This window comes from Rhineura floridana, chromosome 19, assembly GCF_030035675.1.
Source record: "Rhineura floridana isolate rRhiFlo1 chromosome 19, rRhiFlo1.hap2, whole genome shotgun sequence".
NCBI lineage: Eukaryota > Metazoa > Chordata > Lepidosauria > Squamata > Rhineuridae > Rhineura > Rhineura floridana.
The window spans coordinates 18,880,008-18,904,011 of record NC_084498.1 but is presented as its reverse complement, the minus strand read 5'-3'; the positions used below and the strand labels follow the sequence as shown (position 1 = coordinate 18,904,011).

General features: G+C 44.4%; 1 protein-coding gene across 2 annotated transcripts in view; it reads right to left on the bottom strand.

The window, feature by feature from the left end:
- Window positions 1–4,729: 4,729 nt before the first annotated feature.
- TXNRD2 (thioredoxin reductase 2) overlaps window positions 4,730–24,004 on the bottom strand; it is a 67,754-nt gene continuing 48,479 nt past the window's right edge. For both annotated transcript variants that reach the window (XM_061603366.1, XM_061603367.1), the window contains 7 exons: window positions 22,984–23,120; window positions 18,371–18,466; window positions 17,236–17,328; window positions 16,008–16,079; window positions 13,797–13,894; window positions 8,991–9,208; window positions 4,730–5,135 (listed from right to left, as the gene is read on the bottom strand). In XM_061603366.1, coding sequence (XP_061459350.1) covers window positions 9,085–9,208; window positions 13,797–13,894; window positions 16,008–16,079; window positions 17,236–17,328; window positions 18,371–18,466; window positions 22,984–23,120 — 620 coding nt within the window. In that variant the 3' untranslated portion in view covers window positions 4,730–5,135; window positions 8,991–9,084. The remainder of the gene's footprint in view (window positions 5,136–8,990; window positions 9,209–13,796; window positions 13,895–16,007; window positions 16,080–17,235; window positions 17,329–18,370; window positions 18,467–22,983; window positions 23,121–24,004) is intronic.

Below are 24,004 nucleotides of genomic sequence, written 5' to 3'. Positions count from 1 at the left end.
TATCTGTATCATTTGAAAAAGAGCATTGTGCTTGATAGGGTTCCAGACGGCCTTTCTGTGTCGCAAGGAGTGTCTCTCTCGCCCCCGCGTCTTCACGCTCGAGGAGAAATCAGGCCTTGACAGGTGGCAAGTCTCCATCTGAAGCAGAGAGCGCGCGGCCTGGGTGCCTTTCGTGGCAAGGTTTTGAAAGGAAGATCAAAGCCAGGAAAGTGTTTCTGTACAAATAACTCGGGAGAACTGCAAAGCAAGCACAGGGAGGCAAAGCGTCACCTTTCAAACACAGCCGTGGCCTCAATTAAGCTGAGGTGGGTGGATCTGGTTGCTAGCTCCTTGCCGTCTCCCGTCCTCCCCCCTGCAACATTTTTGAATGACAGTCTCCGTTCAGTAGAGCGTGAACCTCCATCTATCCATGTTTGTCAAATTGCTGAAATGTGGGGTATGGCCCTAAGTAGGTATGCAAGTCATGTCAAGGACAGAGAGCCTTCCAGAGGTCTAACCTCGCTGCATTTCACACTGGATGTGACATTCCAAATTATCTGCCCTTTGCTTCACTGAAGCTGCATTCGCACCATACGTTTAAAGCGCCGTTATTCCAGTTTAAGAACAGTCATGGCTTCCCCCAAAGGATCCTGGGAACTGTAGTTCGCTAAGGATGCTGAGAGGTGTTAGGGGGGCCCCGTTCCCCTCACGGAGCTACAGTTCGTAGAGTTGCCTGGAGGAATAGGGATTGTCTCCTGACAACCCTCAGCATCCTTAACAACCTGTAGTTCCCAGGATTCTTTGGGGAAAGCCATGACTGTTTAAACTAAGTGAAAAAACAGTACTTTAAAGGTATGGTGTTAATGTGGCCAGAATCATGGAAGTGTAGAGCCGGAAGAGTCCTCGGAGGTGATCTAGTCGATACTCTTGCTCAATGCAGGATTTTGCAACCACAGTTAGGGATGGGCGACTCTGACCATTTTTTTGTTTCTACATTTTCTGATCTCTAGTTCTTTATGTCACTTCGGGATTTTCTTTTTTAAAAAAATAAAATTCCTCATGAAAATTCATCACATTTGGGGGAAGGACCATGGCTCAGTGGTTAGAGCATCTGCTTTGCTTGCAAAAGGTCCCAGGTTCAATCCCTGGCATCTCCAGGTAGGGCTGGGAGACTTCCGTGCCTGAAATCCTGGCAAGCCACTGCCAGTCAGTGTAGACAATACTGAGCTAGATGAGCCAACAGTCTGACTTTGTATAAGGCAGCTTCCTATGTTCCCATCAGCACTTTAAAGCAAATTTCTCCTAATATACGCATTTGTACGCAATTTTGCCTAAAATACACAGTTTTCCAAAGCAACATTCCCTAATATAATGCATTTTTCTATATTATTTTCACTGATTCATAGACCCATAGAATTGTAGGGTTGGAAGGGGCCTATGAGGCCATCAAGTCCAACCCCTGCTCAGTGCAGGAATCCAAATTAAAGCATATCCGACAGGTGGCTGATTGTGTTTTACACAGTGGTGTAGTGGCAAATTCAGACGTGCAGGGTCATTTCATGTTAGGCACCCCCCCCTTTTCTTTTGCCGTTGTTGAGAATGAGATCCTTGTCAATGCTTTCTCCCACAACAACAGTCGTCCCTAGGAGCCAGTAAGCACGACATGGGAGAATGGTAGCTAATGAGAAGAGTCTTCTTAGTGGCTGACTCACCTCCTTTCACTCTGATTGGCTCAAAGGATCTTGGAGACATAGGGACCCTTTCCCAAAAAAGTAAGGGGTCTAAGACCCCCGAGACCCTGGATGACTACACCCCTGGTTTTACATGTGGTTGTACATCACTTGGTTTGTTTGTTTTTAAATCTACATAGAACCAGAAATAGGATTTCTAATTTGTGGAAATGCCCATATTATCAAACTATCCAAAGTGGCAAATGTGAAGTCAGACCATTTGCTCATTTAGGCAGGTATAGTCTGGTTGCTAACAGGAATCTAAGACATCAAGATATAGTATAGCATCTGCGCACTCTTGTACACATTGCTTATCTGGAGAACTGCATTGCACAATTTGGAGGAGTTCAAATTCTGATGGGCGGCTGCGCTCTGGTCCTGTTATTTCGAAAAGTGTGAATTACATTGTTTCATCTCGAAGTGCGAACGGCATTTCTCTCCCAACTCTACTCACAACTCATCCATTGTTTGGGTTTTGTTTTTTTGGCAGGGAAAGGAACTGAGCATTATCTGGGTAATCTGTTTTAATTTTTTTGCGTTTCAGCCTGGCACCGTACATAAATGCTCTCCTTGAATCCTCTTCGACTGCCACTGTGTTTTAAGGGAGTTCCCTTCTTGGCTTGAATCTTACAGGAAACATTACCAAGGAGCATTTATCATAAGTGGATCTGTTAGTCCTCATTAGTTGGGATAGACAGGCAAGCATTTGAATCATTGCTGTAATGCCTGCAGGGATTCTCCTTTGCTTAAACCCACATTCACACTATTATGGTGTGCAGGGGTGGGAAATCTCAGGCCTGGGGCCCGAATGTGGCCCTCCAGACCTCTCTGTCTGGCCCTCAGAATGCTCCCCAAGTCAGACCCCTCACTGGCCCTGCTTTGCACCTTCCTGGGGTGCTTTTGCTTGCCTGCAATGTCTCTTTCAACTCTGCTATGAAGCCTCTTGCTTGCCTGGACGGAGGACAGAGAGGAGTGGGCGAGCATGCATGCAGGGACTACACTTGACATTTACATTCATTGCTATGCCCACTTTTCCTTCTGGGCCCATCACTGGCGTGCGGCCCCCAAAAGGTTGCTCGGAATGAAGTGATGGGCATTTAATTGGGGTGCCCCTTAAATCTGGGGCGGGGAACCTGGGCCTCGTGGGGCAAAAATGCCCTTCTCCCAAATTGTACGTTCAGAGGTGGGGCACATGAATGTAAAAGGGCAGGGAGAGAAGTATGTTGCTCTGATTGTCCTTGTATTAACACTGCATTGATACTTGGAATGTTGCTTACACCGCCCTGTAAGCCATCTTTGGATGTAAGTGCGGTTTAGAAGCCTTCTAAACAAAGCATCAGTTAAAACAAGAGAGACCTACAGTCTTGCGCTACTCCGTTGTAGAACATCTAACTTCGCTTGCAGAAGACTCTAGGTTCAATCCCTTGCCTCTCCAGGTAGGAAAGGGAATGTGACCCCTGCCTGAAATCCTGGAGAGCCACTAGCCAACACAGAGCTAGATGGACCAATGCTCTGACTCAGTATAAGAGAGCTTCCCAGGGTCCTATGCTGGCCACATCTACACTATACATTTGAAGCACTGTTCTGCCATTTTAAACAGTCGTGGTTTTGCCCAAAGAATCCTGGGAACTGCGGTTTGTTAAGGGCTCTGAGAGTTGTTAGGAGACCCATAGTTCCCTGAGAGTCCTAAAATTCCCAGAGTAGGCTTAACACACCATCCCTCTTTGCCAGGGAACTTCGTGAACTGTAGCTTTGTGAGGGGAATAAGGATCTCCTAACACCTCTCAGCACCCTTCACAAATGACAGTTCCCAGGATTCTTTGGGAGAAGCCATGGTTGTTTAAAGTGGTATGATACTGCTTTAAATGTATAGTGCGGATGGGGCCTATCTGTTTACCTTTAGGCTCTGGTTCTTCTGCCTAACCACTGGCTGCACAAATCCAGCGCAGAATTGAATAATCTGGGCAAGGCCTCTTCTGAACACAGGACCAAAGATATACATATATATATATATATATATATATATATATATAGGCTATAACGTTCCATTTCTAGGATCAGCCAGTGGAAAAATCATTCTCCAAATGATAGGTTAAGTCCAACCGTTTCAAGATCACAGGCAGAAGAGCCGATTTAAATGTGAGAGGAGAATCAGCCTGCGACTTGACAGTGACATCTTCTTTCATTGTGCTCTTGATGCTTCTTTAAAAGAATTAAATCCAGAGTTGTGCTGATCGAGGAAGGGAACACAAATCTTATCATTATCGAAGTAATTTATCTCAATTACCACAAAGCAAAAAACAAAACAAATATTAGAAAGTGTCTCCTGCGCACTTTGTGGCAAGTTATCGGGACAGTCAGTCAGTCTAGTACGTCAAGTGTAGATTTTAAAACCATAGGTTTGTGTTGAGGAATATTTTTTTTTTTTTAACCCAATCCAACGTGGCCGGTGGCCAGGATGACGGAAGCTGTAGTTCAACAACATCTGGAGGACCAAAGGTTCTCCATTCCTGGTTCATTGTGATGTCCAAACATAGCCAATAGCTTTCTGCCCAATTTTCTCAAGGGCAACTTTGGGGGCAGCTTATATGATAAGAACGTAAGAGCCCTGCTGGATCAGACCAGTGGACCATCTAGTCCAGCATCCTGTCCTCACAGTGGCCAACTGGATGCCCCAGTGGGAAGCCTGCAAGCGGGACCTGAGCGCAAGAACATTCTCTCCTCTAGCAATTTCCAGCAACTGGTATTTGGAAGCATACTGCCTCTGACCATCATGGTGGAAAGCAAAGCCATCAAGGCTAGCAGTCACTGAGAGCCTTCTCCTCCATGAATTTGACGTTTCTTTAGTTCTTCAGCCTCTGAAGCCTTGGAGAAGCCAAGGAAGAAACCACATCTGCTTGAAGGAAAAACTCCTCTTGATCACAACCAAGATGGTAAAACAGAAAACTGCCCTTTACTGCTGACATCTTCAGGGAAACATAAAAAACTACCACAAACTCATCACAGCCACTATAGGGGGGTGGGGGGGAACTGTGTTCTTTATTTTTCCATAAGGTTGTCCACTATAAATATAACAGGATTTCTTGTGTGGAAGAAGGACCCAGCAAATCAAGACTTGTGTAGCCCAATGTGTGGTTTAATACACAAGCTGTCATTAGCTGGATTCCCAGAAAGGGGGTGGGGGCAGCTGGCCTGACTGCATTTATTAGTTCGGGGAACACACACACACACATTTTTCAGCTTTGCACACACAGGAAATAATCCGAATCATCCATCAGACCATTCAAGTCGACATTAGCCTGGCCGATATTGTTACAAAGAGGCCATCCCTGGAGAGCACGAGGCAGAGTCCATCAGGAAAGGAGCAAATCCTGTTCGTTTCCATCCATCCTACTTCTCCATCAGTTCCAGCTCGTCAGCATAAATCTAGATTTATGTGTATGGAAAAAAGAAAGAAAAAAACAGCTCATCAACAAGGACGATTCGAATTGTGCTGGAATTCCAGTTGCAAGATCAGTTTCTGAGAAGCCTTCTAGGAGTCTGCGGTATCATGACTCTACAACAACAGAAATAAAGGCTTGCAACAGAAAGGGATCAATTAAAAGAGGGAGCTTTAGGATAGCAACGATGTGGACTAACTTCGCACCCTCCGTGTAACCATGCATGATTTCCCCCCTCTTCCACCATGTTTGGCTGCAGCGCCATGAGTTTACTTGGTGGTCTCACGACAGGAGGGGGAAATCAATTTATCTCTGAGGCATGCGGTACACAAACAACCGGAGGCATTTATTGGAAGAGAACAGAACCTTTGGCTAAAACAATGCAATAGGTCACTTCCTGACAGGCTGCTTACAGGGCAAGGTGAAAAAGACCGCTGGGTGCATGTTGAAGTAACAAGGAGCTCCATGATGTCCTTGCAACACAAAAGAAAAAAAACTGGAAGAGGCGAAGCTTCGGACGCTGGGTACACCCACCATATCATCGAAGTACATTTGAAGCACATGGTTTCCCCCAAAGAATCCTGGGAACTGTCATTTGTCAAGCTCTGTGAGGGGTAAATTTCCACTTCCTAGGATTCTTTGGCATAGTCATGTGATTAATATTTATGGTGCAAACGAGCCAGACTGGTGTGATTGGGACTTATATGCCTGGCATATTTTTATAACAAACAGACAACCTGTTTATTGAGCATTCATAAATGAAGAATGAATCTTTATTTTTACCCCGCCCTTTTTCCAAAACTGGAACTCAGGGCGGCTTACAAATAAAAACTACACATAGGTAAAAAAACATACAAAAATATACAATTAATTCATCCTAATTTGTTTGCAGGAAGATTAGACCATGTTGGCTATTTGTCGGGTGCTCGTTCTGATTTGTCTGAAGGGAGGTTAGACGACATGGCACCGAAGCAAGCATCATCCCATCGTTTCCTAGTGCATTTCCTCACTGCTATCCTTCTGGCAAAAAGTCTGGTCTTAGGGGGAAACGGGTTTTGCTGTGCAAGACCTCCCAATCTACTATAGTCGCACAACTTGAATTTGTTCGGATGCGGCTGAATCCCACCCGAAAATAGCGACTGTCTGCAAGTGCCCTCTTTTTCAAGGCCATAAAAGAATCTCACATTACCTGAGGCGGACTCAATGCATGCAACGGAAAGGGGGAGCTAGAACTCTCAAAGCAGTAGATGGGATTGTACCACTTTCAGTGGAGAGCAGGGGGTGGTGTCGTATTTTTAAATGTTCCCTTTATATCAGAGATGAGGAACTTGCGACCCTCCAGATGTTTTTGGACTCCCAACTCCCATCAGTTGGTGACCATCGCTGCCTGCTCTTGGACCACACTCCATAGTTAAACTCTGCGCGGTGTGAAGAAATCCTTTATTTTGTCTGTCCTGAATCTCCCAACATTCAGCGTCATTGGATGTCCACGAGTTCTAGTGTAATGAGAGAGGGAGAAAAAACTTTTCTCTAGCCACTTTCTCCACACCGTGCATCATTTTACACACTTCTGTCATGTCACCTCTGATTCGCTTTCTCTCTAAACGAAAGGGCCCTGTGTGCTGCAACAAGAAACTAAACATTTCAGCTGCCATCCTAACCCCACCTACTCAGGAGTAAGCCCTATTCAATTCAATGGGACTTACTAGTTCAGATGTTTTTACTTTTTAAAAAAATAAATATTTTAAACTGTTTTTAGAATGCTTTTGAAAAATATTTTACAATTGGTGTGTTTGCTACCCTGTGCTAATAATACTGACACTACTACTAGTAATAATAATTCCAAGTAGACACGGTTAGGATGGCACTGTAAGTCAGCAGTCGTTCTTATGAAATCACTGGCAAGAATTGCTTTTGCAAAAGGGCAAAACATCAGGATTTTTATTTGAGGCTTTGGACTTTGTAACATTGCCCATTTAATTATTTCTGCTTTTAAAAAAGCACAGGTGCCCATCTTGCCTCATGTTAGGGAGCATCTCCCCCTCCTGGCCAAGACAGAAATAAGAAGGAGCTCATAACTAGGAAAACTATTTTAGTGCAACTAGGAAAATAATGTGGCAAAACCTTAGAAGGGCCGTTTGCCCATGAAATAAGAGGGATCTGCAACAAAATGTTGCAGTATGGAGTACTTCCGTTCAGAGTTCCAGCCAGCCATACATTCTTCTAGAATACTCCATTCCTTCCCTGAAAATCCACCACCATCACTACAATCACATTCCATGGCCACTAAGCAGACTCAATGTTTTGAGGTCCCCCTCTCTCATAACATTAGAACCCGAGGTCATCCAACGAAGTTACACACTGGGAGATTCAGGACAGACAAAAGAAAGAAAACACTTCTTCACACAGCACAGAGTTAAACTCTGGGATTCGCTCCCACAAGAAGCATTGATGGCCGCAAACGTGGATGGCTTTAAAGGAGAATTAGACACCTGCATGGAGGATAAGTCTATCAGTGGCCACAAGCCACAATGGCTATGTCCTGCTGCCTGTTGGAGGCAGCATCCCTCTGAATGGTAGCCGCTAGGAACTGCAGGAGGGGAGAATGCTCTGGCACTCAAGTCCTGACTGCAGGCTCCCAGGAGGCATCTAGTTGGCCACTGGGAGAACAGGATGCTGGACTAGATGGGCCCTTGGCTCTTCTTATATGGGTTTCCTCACCTTAGGGTTCCCCCCCCGGTACATCTGCAAATCTTGAGGTTCCCCCTCCCTGCTGACAACCTCCCTCTTGGAGAATATTAGCACACAGGATGCAATATCCATTTTGATGATGTAGAACACAAACGCAGAAGCCAGGATACACAGTGCAGAGGGATATGCACAGCGAGGAGCGAGCTACAGAGCCAGCTGAAGCTCCGTTTCCTGATCTTACTGCTACCCTTTTTCTTCCGTAGAGGTGTGGCTTGCCTCTTCCGCAGTGGGAACTTGCGCAGCAAACTGAGGATGTTTACTTTACTCTCTCCATTCTTTAGATCCCAGCCATGAAGTCTTAATTTTAGCATAAGGCTGCTCCACCCTCCCATTCACAACCCTTCTTAGAAAACAAAGACTTTCCTCATCAATGAGACTAAAATTATGCCACGTTTAAAAAAAAGTATTTTATATAAGGCAGCTGACTCCAACCAGCATTAACCTTGAACTGCTGAGTGTGTGGGAATTTCCCTAGCAATAGGAATATAGGAAGTTGCCTTACACCGAGACAAATTGTTGGACCATCTAGCTTAGTATTGTCTACACTGACTGGCAGCAGTTCTCCAGGATTCCAGGCAGGGGAACTCTCCCAGCCCTACCTGGAGATACTGGAGATGGAACCTGGGACCCTCTGCATGCCTTAAAGCAGATGCTCTGCCACTGAGGCATTTTGCTGCCTTTTGAGAAATACTGAAAGTCCTAATTGGGCGTTGAAAACTTAAAAACATACGAGCAGTTTTGTTGGATCATGTCAGTGGCTGATCTAGCGGAATGCATCCTTGATAATGCCTCTTGCTTGTTGGACGGAGAGGGGTGGGTGAGTGTGTCTCAAAATTAACTGCTGTACTAAGGTAACATTTACATTCGTTGCTCTGCCCACCACCAGCACATGGCCCCTGGAAGGTTGCCCAGGAGGGAATGTGGCCCTCACGCCGAAAAAGCCCTGTTTTAAAGCTAAGCTAGCGTACATTGCCACGTCTTAAGGCGGTGAGTTCCACAATTTAAGCATCCCAGAAGAAGCTCCTTGGATCTGAAAGGCTTGCAAACGAGGACACGCTGAAGGCTGGAAAACAAGATGAAAATGACAGACCTGACATTTCCCATGTTTCAGCGTCACTCTCTTTTCCTTCAGGCTCCTTCTACCAAGTGCTCTTTCAGTCGCTCGCCAGGGATGGCAGCTAACCTCAACAGCCAGTGACGGTAGGGTCTGCCCCCGACCGTTTGGTGATGTGCAGCTTAACGACTTCCTCAGCACAGGTAGGGTGGATCCCAACAGTCTTCATCAGCTGTGAATAGGTAGCACCACATCTACACAGAAGGAAAGATATAAAATAGGGTGTAGAGCAAACTTGTCCTATGTGGACTGGTAAAGCCCTGATGAAGTTTCCCTGCCACATGATTACTGAATCAGTCTTTTAATTAGCAATTTCCCCTACTCAGGGCCCCTGCAAATAACTTGTTTCTTCCTTGCAGCCAGAGCAATTGCTTATTATTATTATTATTATTATTATTGCAAGAATAGAAAAGCACAAAAGCTTTGGGCTGCTAAAGAAAACGTGTTAAAGGTCTCGCAATCAAGGTACAGGAAATGACTTATTAAAGGGCTGATTCAGTAATGCTGTGGGCTGAGTGAGCAAGAAACAACTATTTTGAGGGCTGGTAGCCGAGAGTCAGAAGCAACTTTAAAAGAAACCAGAAGCTATTTTCAAGGCTGCAATCTCAAGCACAGTTTCCAGGTACTAAGCCCCATGAAACCAAATGAGACTGTGCCTATGGGATGGCACTGTGGGCTTCTTATGGGGAACGTGGTGCCACTATTTATTATTTATTTATTTAATTAAGCTTATATACCGCCCGACTAGCAACAGCTCTCTGGGCGGTGAACATTAAAAATACAATAAAAATAACACAAAACTGTACACAAAACTGTACAGTCTAAAATCAAAATATAATAATTTAGAATTAACAGGAATTAAAATGCCATCTAGAAGCCCAGATTTAATTCCACTTCCAGCTGATTGTGAATAGGGAGGTAAAGATGTGTCAACTTTGGTTATCTCAGTTTCTCATTTTTCCAGTCTTAAATTCAGTTCTCCACATTTCTGCAGCAATTTACATTTCAAAAAAAGATCCTTGTGAAAATTCTCCAGCATTTTAGTACAAACCTCTCCGAATAAATACATTTTTGTAGAGTTTTGACTCATGCACACATTTCTGCAAGCCAGTTCTCGTCACATAATGTTATTTTCGCTCATATGTTCATTTTTATGCACACTTGCCTCTAACATATGCATTTTTGTAAACAGCGCTTAGTTGGCAAACTGTCTTGCAAAATTCGAGTAAGTGCAAACTCTGAAGGATTTCGGTGCGGTTGTTTCGGTTCTCATACGGTTTCGGGAAACGTGCTTTTGATAAATTTGATTTGGAATGTGAACTGAATCGAAATTCTCACCCATCCCTAACGGTGAAAGAGGAAGGCTTCGGTGGCACGAAAGGGCCTTAGTCTAGGAGAGAACTACTGTGTCAGAAAGATGTTCCTGGGCTTGCCAATGTCGCTGGCAGAGGTTATAAGCCTGCCTGATGCAGCGGGTAGACTGAGTGATGGGATTAGGACCACGGAGACCCAGGCTCAAGCCTCTGGGTGACCCTGGGCAAATCACCTCACAGGGTTGTTGTGGGGATGAAATGGGTGAGAATGAGGTGCGGGCCCAAGTCCTCTTGAGGAAGGGTAGGATAAAAATGTCAAAAAAATAAACGACCATTTTATAGTTGTCGTCGTGCCTCTTCCTCGGAATTGCTTGGGAAGCAGCTTGTCAGATTAAGCTGACACAGCAGGTTGCAAGCTCTGACTTGGGCTATTTTCCATACTTCAGACTCATGAATCACAAAGGAGAATAAATATCCTAACGTCACTCTCTGGCTTTAACTCTTTTTTTAAAAAAAAAAACACCTTTGGTGATGATTTGTAACTTCCCCTGGACAAGGCAGAATGCTGATCATAATAAACAAACAAACAAACCATTTCCTTTGCACTGGGTATTTTGGATAAAACATCCCCTCCTACACTAAAGTGCTGTTGCTCCCCAAAACCTGCAAGAGATTGAACTACTAGCAATTGATGGACTGCAAAACATTTTGTAAGAAACATGCCCACATGACAATCCGTGATTTTTGATGCAATATGCTCCTGTCATCTTAACTCAGGCAGCTGTCCTGGGAAAGAGAAGTGTAATGATTCTCTGCAAAGCTGTCATGAAATGTGCAGTAGCCTCACGCCACTACATTCAATTTTTTGAAAGAGAGTGCATTGGGGCCATGGAAACTGCTTTCTCTGCCAGTGCTGAACGGGCAGGGATTAGCAGCCGTCATCTTGTCAAATCTGAGCATTGTAAAAAAACTTTTGTAGGATGTGAAGAGCATCCCCGCATCCTCCCATAGAGAATTTCAGCTTCGTTTCTTAGACTTGACTCCTGTCAACCACTAGAGGGCGGCAGCAGCAAGGAAAAGGGCCCCATTATAGAAAGGAATGATTGACTGATTGATTAGTTGATTGATGTATGGTGGGACATGAATTGATTTTCTTTTGCCTAATTGTCTGCCGTGTTTTTTAAACAAGGTAGAATATAATTACACCTTTTACTTCATTTTTATTTGTAATTTTACTTCGTCTAGAGGATATTGGTGTAATGTTTATTCTGATGCTAAAGAAAATTCTCTATTTAGTTGTTCATTGTGTTTTATACAATGCAGAAATCCCCTGCTGGTTTCTTGTTTGTATTTGCTGTTTCTTTAAGGTGTTTTAACTTATGCTGTAAAAAAAAATCAGTTTTCTTTAAAAATAAGTGGTATATAGACTGTCCAAATAAATAAATAAATCACCAGAAAACTGCCAACACAGTCCTGTGTTTTAAGGAGCAAGATTTCAACTTAATGGAAAATTATCAAATTGCAGGAGTACCTTTCCACACGCATTATTATTATTATTATTTTATTATTATTCAAGGTCTGAGGTTGAGTTAACATTTAAAATTCAATGTTTAAAACAAATTACAGTCATGGGAACAGAGCGGGTCCTGAACACACTTATCTCAGGTGTCGAAGGCCAGAGTACAGAGGTGTATGCGACACAAACTATATAATGAAGTTACCAGACTCTCCTCTATGGGGAGGGAATTCTACAGCTTAGGGGCTTCTGCAAAGACCCTCTCTCAGGCTGCCACCCTATCCCCAAACATTTGAGGGTAGCAGAATCATCAAGAGGGCCCCCTTTGGTGGTCTTAACACCTGCAAGGGTCTGTAGGGAAGGAGGTAGTCTATCAGATATTTGGCATCTAAGTCGTTCAGTATCACTAGAAGCTAAAATGATGAAACTCAGGTTATCATACTTTGGACACATCATGAGAAGACAGTTTCGCTAGAAGAGACAATAATGCTGAGAAAAACAGAAGGGAGTAGAAAAAGAGGAAGGCCAAACAAGAGATGGTTTGATTCCATAAAGGAAGCCACAGACCTGAACTTACAAGATCTGAACAGGGTGGTTCAACTCCCACCACCCCTGTCCATGCTGGCTGGGACTGATAGGGGCTGGAATCCAGCAACACCTGGAGGGCACCAGGTTGGGGAAGGCTGCATTGGGCATACATAGGGTAAACCAGAATAAGGCCGCAAAGTTTAAAATGACATTCAGAAAAGTGAGAATTCTGAAGGAAGGTGTTTTGGTTTGCATGCTGTTTCCAAGAAGTGCAAATCAGGTGAGTTTGTGTTCAGATGAGAATCGGAATGAACTTCTCTGTTCTTACCTGTGGCCCTCCAGATACTGCTGGGTTGCTAATTCCACCGCCTCTGGCCACTGGGCATGCTGGCTGGTGGAAGTTGGAGCCCAACATAATCTTTTTTTTAAAATGTTTTTTTTTCAGTTTGCAAGTGTGACAATAAAAGGAAAGAAAAAGGAAACAAAGAAAAATTGAATTAAAATAAAAATATTGTGGGTACAAAAATAAATATTTATATGAATACTACTAATAACAATAAACCAACATCTATACTATGAGTAGCGTACTGAGTCTCCCAGGTCGTAGTCCAACACCTTAACCACTATGCCACACTGTCTCTCTCTTTTTTTTCATTTTCAATAAAAATAAACCACCATCAATTTATATTATGAGTACCGTACCCACCAGTACATGCATTTTGTGTTAAGCATATAAATTAATATAAACTCTCTAGATGTCCAAATAGGTATCTACTCAAAACTGACGTCTATATGAAGCATGTTCAAATGTAGCCAGAGCAGTGAGGTCTTTACTCCATTACGCAACAGACATCCACCAACATCTGGAGGGCTGCAGGTTCTCCACCCCTGGTTTAGTGAAACAAAGCTTCAACTCCCCCCCCCAATGGTGCTGATTTGAAGAGAAAGCTTTGATGATCCTTCTGCAGGGCTCCCAATGGAACATAATCAAATCAAGCTTTTAGTTCGCCTTAAACTTGCTTCTGCATCTTTCAATGATTATTGATTATCCCAAAATGATTATTTATTATCCCTTTACTGCACTTTGAAGGGTTAACCGCTGGGTGGTGAATTTGACTTTTTTTGCGTGGGGCGGAGGAGGGCTGGGTCAACCGTACAGCTTGCCAAGAAACATATTTCATAAACATAGATACAAAAAAAATAATAATCTGGTATGTCTGTCACTAAGCCAACATTTTATTAATAAAGAAAGGCCGTATTTTTAAGGAAAATATAGGAAATGAGACATGAAAGTAACCAAAAACACAGCTTCTTTTTTGAGCCCTGCCAAAAACTAAACCACTATTTTTTATAATCTTACAGTAACTTAAAAGAGCACGCTTTAGGGAAATGGTGCAGGGGGAGGGGACATTCCTTAGTTCTTACCTGATTCCAAGAGCAAATCCTTGAATAACTTCACCAGCGTTCGGACCAATGAAATGAAGGCCAAGGATTCGCTGTTCTTTCTCACGTGAGCACACCATCTGAAAGTAAAATAGGAGGAAAAGAGGAACGGTAAAAGAGAAAGAGGAACACAAGTATATAGGAGCTGCCTTATACAGAGTCAGACTGTTAGTCCATCAAGCTCATAAGAGCATAAGAAGAGCTGCTGGATCAGGCCGGTGGCCCATCTAGTCCAGCATCCTGTTCTCACAGTGGCCAACCAGGTGCCCATGGGAAAGCCCGCAAGCAGGACCTGAGTGCAAGAACACTCTCCCCTCCTGAGGCTTCCAGCAACTGGTTTTCAGAAACGTACTGCCTCTGACTACGGTGGCAGAGCACAGTCATCATGGCTAGTAGTCACTGATAGTCTTATCCTCCATGAATTTGTCTAATCCTCTTTTAAAGCCATCCAAGCTGGTGGCCATCACTGCCTCTGGTGGGAGTGAATTCCATAGTTTAACTATGTGCTGCGTGAAGAACTCCTTTTGTTTGTCTGTCCTGAATCTTCCACCATTCAGCTTCATCGAATGTCCACAAGTTGTAGTGTTATGTGAGAAGGAGAAAACTTTTCTCTATCCACTTTCTCCACCTCATGCATAATTTTATACACTTCTGTTATGTTGCCTCCGACTCTTTCTCTATACTAAAAAGCCCCAAATGCTGCAACCTTTCCTCATAGGGGAGTTGCTCCATCCCCTTGATCATTCTGGTCGCCCTTTTCTGAACCCTTTCCAACTCTACAATAGCCTTTTTGAAGTGAGGTGTCCAGAACTGTACATGGTATTCCAAATGTGGTCACACCATAGATCTATATAACAGCATTGTGATATCCGCAGTTGTATTCTCAATACCTTTCCTAATGATCCCTGTCATGGAATTTACCTTTTTCACAGCGGCCGTACACTGGGTCAACATCTTCTCTGAGCTGTCTACTACAATCCCAAGGTGTCATTCCTGGTCAGTCAACGCCAGTTCAGACACCATGAGCATATATATGAAATTAAGATTTTTTGCTCCAATATGCATAACTGTAAACTTGTTTATGTTGAATTTCATTTGTCATTTTACCACCCATTCACTCAATTTCGAGAGGTCCTTTCAGAGCTTGTCGCAATTCCTTTTTATTTTAACAACCCTGAATAATTTAGTATCATCAGCAAACTTGGCCACCTCTCTGCTCACCTCAAACTCTAGATCATTTATAAACAACTCAAAAAAGGCCAGATCCCAATATTGATCCTTGGGCGCTCCACTTCCTACAGCCCTCCATTGGGAGAACTGTCCATTTATTCCTCCTCTCTGCTTCCTGCTGCTTAACCAGTTCCTGATCCACAAAAGGAGCTCTCCTCTTATTCCACGACTGCTAAGCTTACTCAGGAGTCTTTGGTTAAGTACCTTGTTGAAAGCTTATTGCAAGTCTAAGTCCACTGGATCCCCTGTATCTATATGCTTGTTGATGCTAGTATTGTTAACACTGACTGGCAGTGGCTTTCCAGGGTTGCAGGCCCAGCCCTCCCTGGAAATGCTGGGGTCTGAACCTGGAACCTTCAGAACTTCACTGAGGCCCTCCTGCAAAATCAAGGATATAGAGCCTCATAAATGAAAATCATCACTGAACACTAAAGTCAGGATCATTCAGACCATGGTATTCCCGATCTCTATGTATGGATGTGGAAGTTGGACAGTGAAAAAAGCGGATAAGAGAAAGATAAACTCATTTGAAATGTGGTGTTGGAGGAGAGATTTGCGCATACCATGGACTGCAAAAAAGACAAATAATCGGGTGTTAGAACAAATTAAACCAGAACTGTCACTAGAAGCTAAAATGATGAAACTGAGGTTGTCATACTTTGGACACATAATGAGAAGACAGGATTCATTAGACAAGATAATAATGCTGGGGAAAACAGAAGGGAGTAGAAAAAGACAATAATGCTGGGAAAAACAGAAGAGAGTAGAAAAAGAGGAAGGCCAAACAAGAGATGGATAGATTCCATAAAGGAAGCCACAGACCTGAACGTACAAGATCTGAACAGGGTGGTTCACAACAGATGCTCTTGGAGGTTGGTGAACCATAGGGTCACCATAATTCGTAATCAACTTGAAGGCACATAACAACAAAAATGAAAATCAACTTTAGGAGCACAGACTTACTTTTATGTAACACTTAGCTGCATCTCTTTCAGCCACAGTAAATTCCAACGGCTTGTAAAATGCATGGTACACCTGATTGAAAGGAATATCAGAAGATGCAATCAAATTTAGTGCCTGCCTCTTGAATGCATCCTTTTTACAATTAATGTCTTCAGAAAACAAATCAGTACTGTAGAACACTTTTTAAAAATGCTGAAAAAAGGCACCTGATGACAGAGGCAGGCAACAGTAGGTAGGTATCATACTTCCCACAGTGAGGGGAACCCCCCTCTCATTTGTTGCTCTGCTTTGGAACATGCAGAAGCCAGAGTGGGATCTACTGGTAGATTTGTGGGTGAATTGCTGTGAATTATCAAGGGATTCTGACTCCCAGCTATTTAATTGGGTGAGCCATCTGCCATAGCTTGCATGGTGCTAATCTCTCATCTGTAAGTCTCAGCGTTCCTCATTTGTAAAATGGGAGCATCGGTTAGTGGCATTTGACCAGATCTTGGTGCGGCTCTGTTGGTCAGTGATGTGTTAGAATCTGTGATCTGTAGGTAACTCAGATGCAGATTTTGACTGGCGCATGCAAGCAAGCCCAGTGCAGAGCTTCCAGGGTGCAACAGGTAACTAGCTTGGGCCCTCTCTCCATCTGCATCTGGCTCCAGCTGATGGACATATCAGAAACGAAAGTGGATCCCACAAGTCTGCCTTACTTGATTACATCCAGCAGAGGCCCACTCGGGCTTCCTTTAAAACAAGGATGAGGAGACGGTGGCCCTCTGGACGGTGTTGGACTCCACCTCCAGCAGCCTCAGCCAGCATAGCCAACGGTCAGCAGTGATCGGAGCTGCAGGCCAACAGTATCTGGAGGGCTACAGGCTCTCCACCTTCGTTTTAAAACAATAGCAAACTGCTGCACAGACTGAGAAGGTTCAGCTTGACACAGTGGCAGAGCAAGCCGGCTTTTTAATATGTTTTTAAAGCTTTTTTTTTTTTTTAAATATGTTTTTAAAGCTTTTTTTTAAGAAAAAGTTTTTAAATACGTTTTGGTTTAATATGTTTTTAAGGATGTTTTATTGTAATATATTTTAAAGTCTGTATTTAGGATGTTTTAGAGTGGTTTTAGTGATTTTGTATGCCGCCCTGGGCCCCTTCTGGGAGGAAGGGCGAGATATGAATCCAATAAATAAATAGGAAATAATACTCAGCACTGGTGACCACGCCAGTCAGGACACAAGCTCACCTCGATATGATCTGGTCCAAACCGGCCTGTAGCTTCTTCTTCCGAGAGACCCACGCAGCCATATTCCAGGGGAGTGAAAACGGTCGTGGGCACCTGGCGACGCAAGGCCATTACTGTTACTCTTGAGACGAAAGGTCACAGGGACACAGGAAGCTGCTTTATATTGAGTCAGACCATTAATTCATGCAATTCAGGATGGTCTACACTGACTTGCAGTGGCTCTCCAGAGTTTCAGGCGAAAGGATTCTCTCCCAGCCCTACCTGGAGATGCTGGGATTGAACCTGGGACCTTCTGCATGCAGAGCCCTTGGGCTGTTTCCAAAACATCAACAGTGAAAGTAAGAGTCACAATACGAATTTTGTTTGAGAGCAGTTGCAATCTGTGCAAGTCAGGCATTGTTCTACTCGCCCCAGTTGAATCAGACATTTTCTCATCTCCTGTCTTGAACCTCCTGTGTTACTTGCTGTTTTAACTCTTTTGAAACGGGCATGATACACCTTTGGCCCTCCAGATGTTGTTGGAGACCAGAGTTCAAATTTCCAATCAGCCATGAAGCTTGCTGGATGACCTTGCACCAGTCACATTCTCTCAATTTAACCTACGTCACAGGGTTGCTGCGGGGATACAATGGAGAGGGAGAAGAACCATGTATGCCACCTTGAGCCCCTGCTGCGGATTGCCGAGCGGGAGCTTCACCTAAGGAGGGACCCCTCTGGACCGCAGTGGCCTCAGCCAGGGCCCAACCTGACTGCCCACTGGCGCCGGGCCTGACAGCAACTTCTGGAGGGCCAAAGGTGCCCATACACTTGCTTTTAAATCTTGTGGTGTTTTAACAGGCTTGTTTTACTGCACATTTTAATTGTGAATGTTTACCTTCATGTTTTGATGAAATTGTTTTATTGTGAATTTTAATTATGTGCATTTTGCAGTTGGCTTTATACTTGTAAACTGCTGTGGCGCCAACTTGGTAATTAAGTGGTATGTAAATTAGAACAACATTAAATAACAACAACAATAAAATGAAAAATATGTTCATGTGCCAGTGTAGAAGTGTGGCAGCGGTCATTTGTTCTTTTTTTTTTTTTTTGCTTTCAATTCCAAAATCTACAGAAGAAAAAACGTTAAGCTACTCACGTTGTCATAATCCATGAGGTCTGTACACTGGCCAAACAACCTCCGAGCCAACAGTTTCCCCGCGGCGATCGCTGTAGGCGTTAGCTCGGGGCGACCCTAAAGAAAATTAAGAGTGAGCCAAAATGTTTTGCTTGCTGTTCCCTCTACTCCCCCCTGATTTGCAAAGAAGGGAGAGGGGGAGATGTCACAATTCGCCCACCCTGCTCAGCTCACCTTTTTCACAGCTATTGCCTGTTCACACTGGTTTATTCAGTGGAGGCTGGCCCAGTAGGGCAAGCGGGGTGCTGCCCCACCAACCTCACTCTGCCCTCAGCCAGCCTTCCTACTTATGAAGGTGGCTCTGCCTGTCATTGGCTCTGGCTCCACCAACCGCTGGCCTCCTTGCCTTCCGCCCTACCTGCCCCAATGGACATCAGCCACCGCTGTTCACAATCCTAGCAGCGGCAGCAGTTATATTCCTCTCTGCTGCTAGGTGGCATTCCCCTGCCTTTTCTTCCACATCCAACCTGTCAGAGTGGAGGAAAGAAGCACAGCCCTCACTCTGATTTGATCTGTATTCCCCTCACAGAGTGACAGTTCCCAGTGTTCCTTGGAATAGGGATTGACTGTTAAAGCACTCTGGGAATGGTAGCTCTGGGGATGCTGAGAGGAACTCTCAGCAGCCTTCATAAACTACAGTTCCCAGGATTCTTTGGGGAGGGGAGGAACCATGACTGTTTAAAGTGGTATGATACTGTGTTGAAATGTACAGTGTAGATGAGGCCTTCGTATAAGGCGGCTTCCTAAGTTCAAAACCGGCACCAGCCCTGATAGGAACCCCCCCCCCCCATCTTCCTTTGCATCTGATCTTGAATAGAGAAGGAGAAAAACTGGAACACGCCATTAATTAACAATTAAAAAAAATAATGGAAGTAAATCCCATGTTGCAGTTTGGGATTAACTCCAAGGTAAATGTATGTTATCTCTTTCCCGAACAACTGTTCTGACTTCCAAGATCTTCTGCAAATGTCATTTGCCAACTGAAATCTGCCATTTCCCCCCCTCCTCGCTTACGCAAGTTTGCCTGAATTGCGGCTGCCAGTCATTTCTGCGGCAGGAAATGCAGATGTTATTTTGGCGTTCCAAAACTGAACAGGAGATCGGAGAAAAAGATAAAATTGCAAAAAGAAAAAGAAAAGCCCCTGGCGTAGTTTCCATTAAAAAAACCCCACCCAGCTAATTACTAAAACATCCCTTCAGATATAAGCTCAGATTTGTGTGTGTGTGTGCAAAACAATGGCTTCAAGACTGCCCCGAATAAACAGCTGATGCTCGCACTCACTTTGTGCCCATGTGCGTGACTATCCTGTTTGATTATTGACAGTTCAAATTGTCCAAGACTTTCTGCATCCCAATACATTTCAACGCGCAGCACTCACGCAGTTTCACAGAGGATAAGGCTATCAATGGCTACTAGCCACGATGGCTATGTTCTACCTCCTCTGCTGGAGGCAGTATGCTCCGGAATACCAGTTGCTGGGAATTGCAGGTAGGGAGAGCGCTGTTGCGCTCAGGTCCTGCTTGCGGGCTTCTCATGGGCACCTGGTTGGCTGCTGTGAGAATAGGATGCCGAACTAGATGGGCCAATGGCCTGATCCAGCAGCTCTTCTTATTTCTTAAGTTGTGAGTTGGTGCTAGCAATGCACTAGACTGTGCATTATGCATTATGGCACATAATTCATGTAGAAACTCCATGCGCATTTATGCAGACATAATTGTTGAAGATATACTTTTTAGACCTGCTCATCCCCTGACGAAGGCCAAGTCACTGAGTGGCCGAAACGCGTTCGGCTTTCTTTTTAATAAAACTTATTTGGATTTTCATTTCAAGAATCCCCTTTTTTCAGCATCTTGGAGTCTCCCCCCTCTTTTTTCTCCTGCTGGACTAGATGGGCCAATGGCCTGATCCACCTGGCTCTTCTTATTTCTTAAGTTGCGAGTTGGTGCTAGCAAAGCACTAGACTGTGCATTATGCATTTCTTAGACACACACACACACGCAGAGAGAGAGAGAGAGAGAGAGAGAACGACCGTAAGAAGCGGTCTGGCAAATCTGTGTGAATGCAACAGTGCAGCAGGTGAAGTAGAATTTAGTAGCTGGAGCAAAATTCTGAGAAACATGTTTTCGGTTTGGGGGGAAAAAAAAATCACAGGAGAATGTCTCCTGCTGTACAGCCCTAGTGTGACTAGAGAGACTCTATTCAGATTCCATCTATAAAGAGCACATCCTTCTTTGTATTTGCCCCAACAATGCAAAAAGCCCTCCATCAGGAGGTGAGTTCGAACCCATCATTCACTCTTTGCCTAGCCTCTGAGGCCACTGTTTGATGAGCTATGGCATGACTGATCCCAACGTTAGCCTTTCATGTGGCTTCCTTTGAGTGGCTGGTTTTGTTCTATTCATAATAACGATAATAATTTTTTAAAAGCTAATACTAATTTACAGCCATAGTAACATTTGTGCGGTACTTTTGAGTGCTTAAAGCGCTTCGTGTGCATAATTTAGTTGTAATCCTTACAGCAATCCTGTAAAACAGGGGCGGGAAAACTTTTTTCAGCCCAAGGGCTGCACTCTCTTCTGGATATCCTTCCGGGGGCTGCATGTCAGGGGTAGGCAGAGCAATCAATGTGACCTTTCCCTCTGTACAGCTAGCCATTTGCACACACAATTCTCTATCCAGGGAAAGAAGGGATGTTATCACAGCCCAAGGCCCACATTCCATCCAGGCAACAGCACTTGCAGAAAAGGGCCTGTGAGGGATATGGCTTGGGGAGAGAGGGTATAATCTGGGAGATTCCTGAGGGCCGGTCAGAGAGGCCCAAGGGCCATATTCAGCCGTGGGTGTGTGTAGCACCCTCTCTCCTAATCACGTGTGGTTAAAAAGCTGGAAAATGCTTCATCAGATGCCACTTAGGAAGCTTTCTTATATAAGGCCTGACTATTTGTCCAGTCTAGCCTATTAGTGCCTACTCTGACTGGCAGCAGCTCTCCAGGGTTTCAGGCAGGGAGTCCCTCCCATTCCTACCTGGAGGTGCCGGGGATCGAACCTGGGGCCTTCTGCATGCAAAGCAGATCCTCTAACACTGAGCTACAGCTCTCTCTTTTCCCTCCAGTCACGGGAAGCTGACTTATACAAGGTGAGACTATTTGTCCATCCAGCCTAGTACTGCCTACTCTAACTGGCAGTTGCTCTTCAGGGTCTCAGGCAGGGTCTCCATCCAGCCTCTTCACCTGCTACCTGATCCTTTTAACTGGAGATGCCGCTGGGGATTGAACCTGGGACCTTCTGCATGCAAAGCAGGTGCTCTGCTGACGAGCTCCTGCCTTTCTCTGCCATCAGCCCCAGCCAGCATGACCAATGGTTAAGGTTGATGGGAGTTGTAGTCCAACAACAACATCTGCAGGACCACAGATTCCCCATTCCTGCCATTAGACTCCACCTTGGAAAAGGAAGCATTGTAGGACTCAAAGCAAACTTTCCCTCTCCTAATGCTAGAACTCAGGGACATTTTCATGGAGGATAAAGCTATCAGTGGCTTGTAGCCACAATGCCTGTGCTCAGCCACCATAGTCAGAGACAGTATGCTTCTGAAAACCAATAGCTGGTATCGCAGGAGGGGAGAGCACTCTTGCACTCAGGTCCTGCTTGCGGGCTTCCCACGGGCATCTGGCTGGCCACTGTGGGAACAGGATGCTGGACCCGGGCTGATCCAGCAAGCTCTGCGTTACGTTCTTATGACACCCAACAAAGCTGTTAACATTGGAAGATTCAGGACAGACAAAAGGAAGGACTTCACTTTACAGAGCTGGGAATTAAAACTACTGGATTTGCTCCTGCAAGATGCAAGGATGGCCACCGACTTAGATGGCTTCAAAAGACAATTAGACAGATTCATGGAGAAGACTGTCAGTGGCTACTAGCCAGGATGGCTATGCTCTACCTCCTCTGTCAGAGGCAATATGTCTCTGAATACCAGCTGCGGGAAACCGCAGGAGGGGAGAGCTCTTGCGCTCAGGGCCTCTTTGCAGGCTTTCCTAGGTATCGGGTTGGCCACTGTGAGGACAGGACGCTGGACTAGATGGACCTTTGGCCTGATCCGGCAGGCTCTTCTTACGTTCTTAACCTAATTGTGAAGAAACAGCGTCACGAGTCACCAGCTTGATTTTGTATGCCAACAGCCAACACGCTCAGTCTTAGAAGCTGTGCTTCTTTAAGAAAATTTTCTTACCTGGGCAACAAAGCCTCTTTATTTCAGAGACGGAACTGATATAGGACAGATAACAAGGCCTTCTTGCCAGCTGTTGCGACATAATGCCTTTTTTTAAAAAAAAAAAAACACCCTGATAAGCATCAGTAATAATCTCTAATGCGGAGGTGTTGTTTGCGAAGGAAATTACTGCTCTGGGTGTTTGGCATAAATTCCGCAGTTCTCCAAAATGAAAAAAAAGGAGGGAGGGAATAGGCTTTAACACACTGGTACAGGCTGCAGCGTCACGAGAAGAGGGCAGTGGTTATTAATCAAGAACAGAGCCAGCTTTCCTGTTATTGTCAAGTAGTTTATGTAGCCGTCTACCTCTGTTATGTCTCCGATTGCGTAGATGTGGGAAGAAGAAGTAGCTTCTCTTGCATCAACAACAATCTTTCCCGTTGCAGGGTTTGTTTTCACTCCAGCCACCTCCAGGTTGAGAGTTTGAGTGTCAGGAGCTCGACCTTCAAGAAAGAGAGAGAAACACTTTGTTGTTGTCGTTGTTTTAAATTAAAGTTTTAAAATTAAGATTTTAGCCGTTTTAATTCTTGGGGGGAAAACCCCACTCTTCTATCACGGGGTTGTAGTTAACTCAGTCCTGCTCACTGAAATGAATGAACCAAAGTTAGTCATGTGTATGATTATTATTTATTGAATTTATATCCTGCCCTTCCTCATGAAGGAGCCCAGGGCAGCAAACGCATCAACAAAACCATTTTTTAAAAAAGGATTCTGAAAGCAGTTACAGTTAAAAAAATTCTTCCATTCAGTGACCTCCGGGTTGCCGGAAACAGTCTCCTTCAGCCATCAAATGCTTGAGTAAGCAGGTATGTTTTCAAATTCCTCGTGACTTCAGTGGGTCTACTCTGAGTAGGACTAGCGTTGAGTATCACCCAACGTTTCTAAAAATCTTCGGTGAGATGTGACTGGTTGAGAAAGAGAATAATGGAACATGTGCCCTCGTTGGGACGGGTGAATACAGCTTCATGTCCGCATCTGTCCAAATTATTTATAAAAGTATTTCTATTTATTTATTTGTCTTAATTTATCCAACTCATACTCCATATATGCCATGCATATTCTGAAGTAAAATCATACATAGTACAATCAACCCACTCATGCATAAGCTTGCATGTTTTCTCAGAGCTTTGCTGCTCTGGTACATCACAGACATGCTCCATTTTTCTATAAAGAGATTATTCCGCTGCCTCCCCTCTAACCATTACCATATTTGGGCACAATCCAACTTGCATTTATGCCGGGCTGAGGGGAATTGGATGCGCTGGATCTCCATCTGAGCTGGCTGGGTCCTGGCTCAGCTGGGCTCAGCTGGCGTAAGTCCCTCATC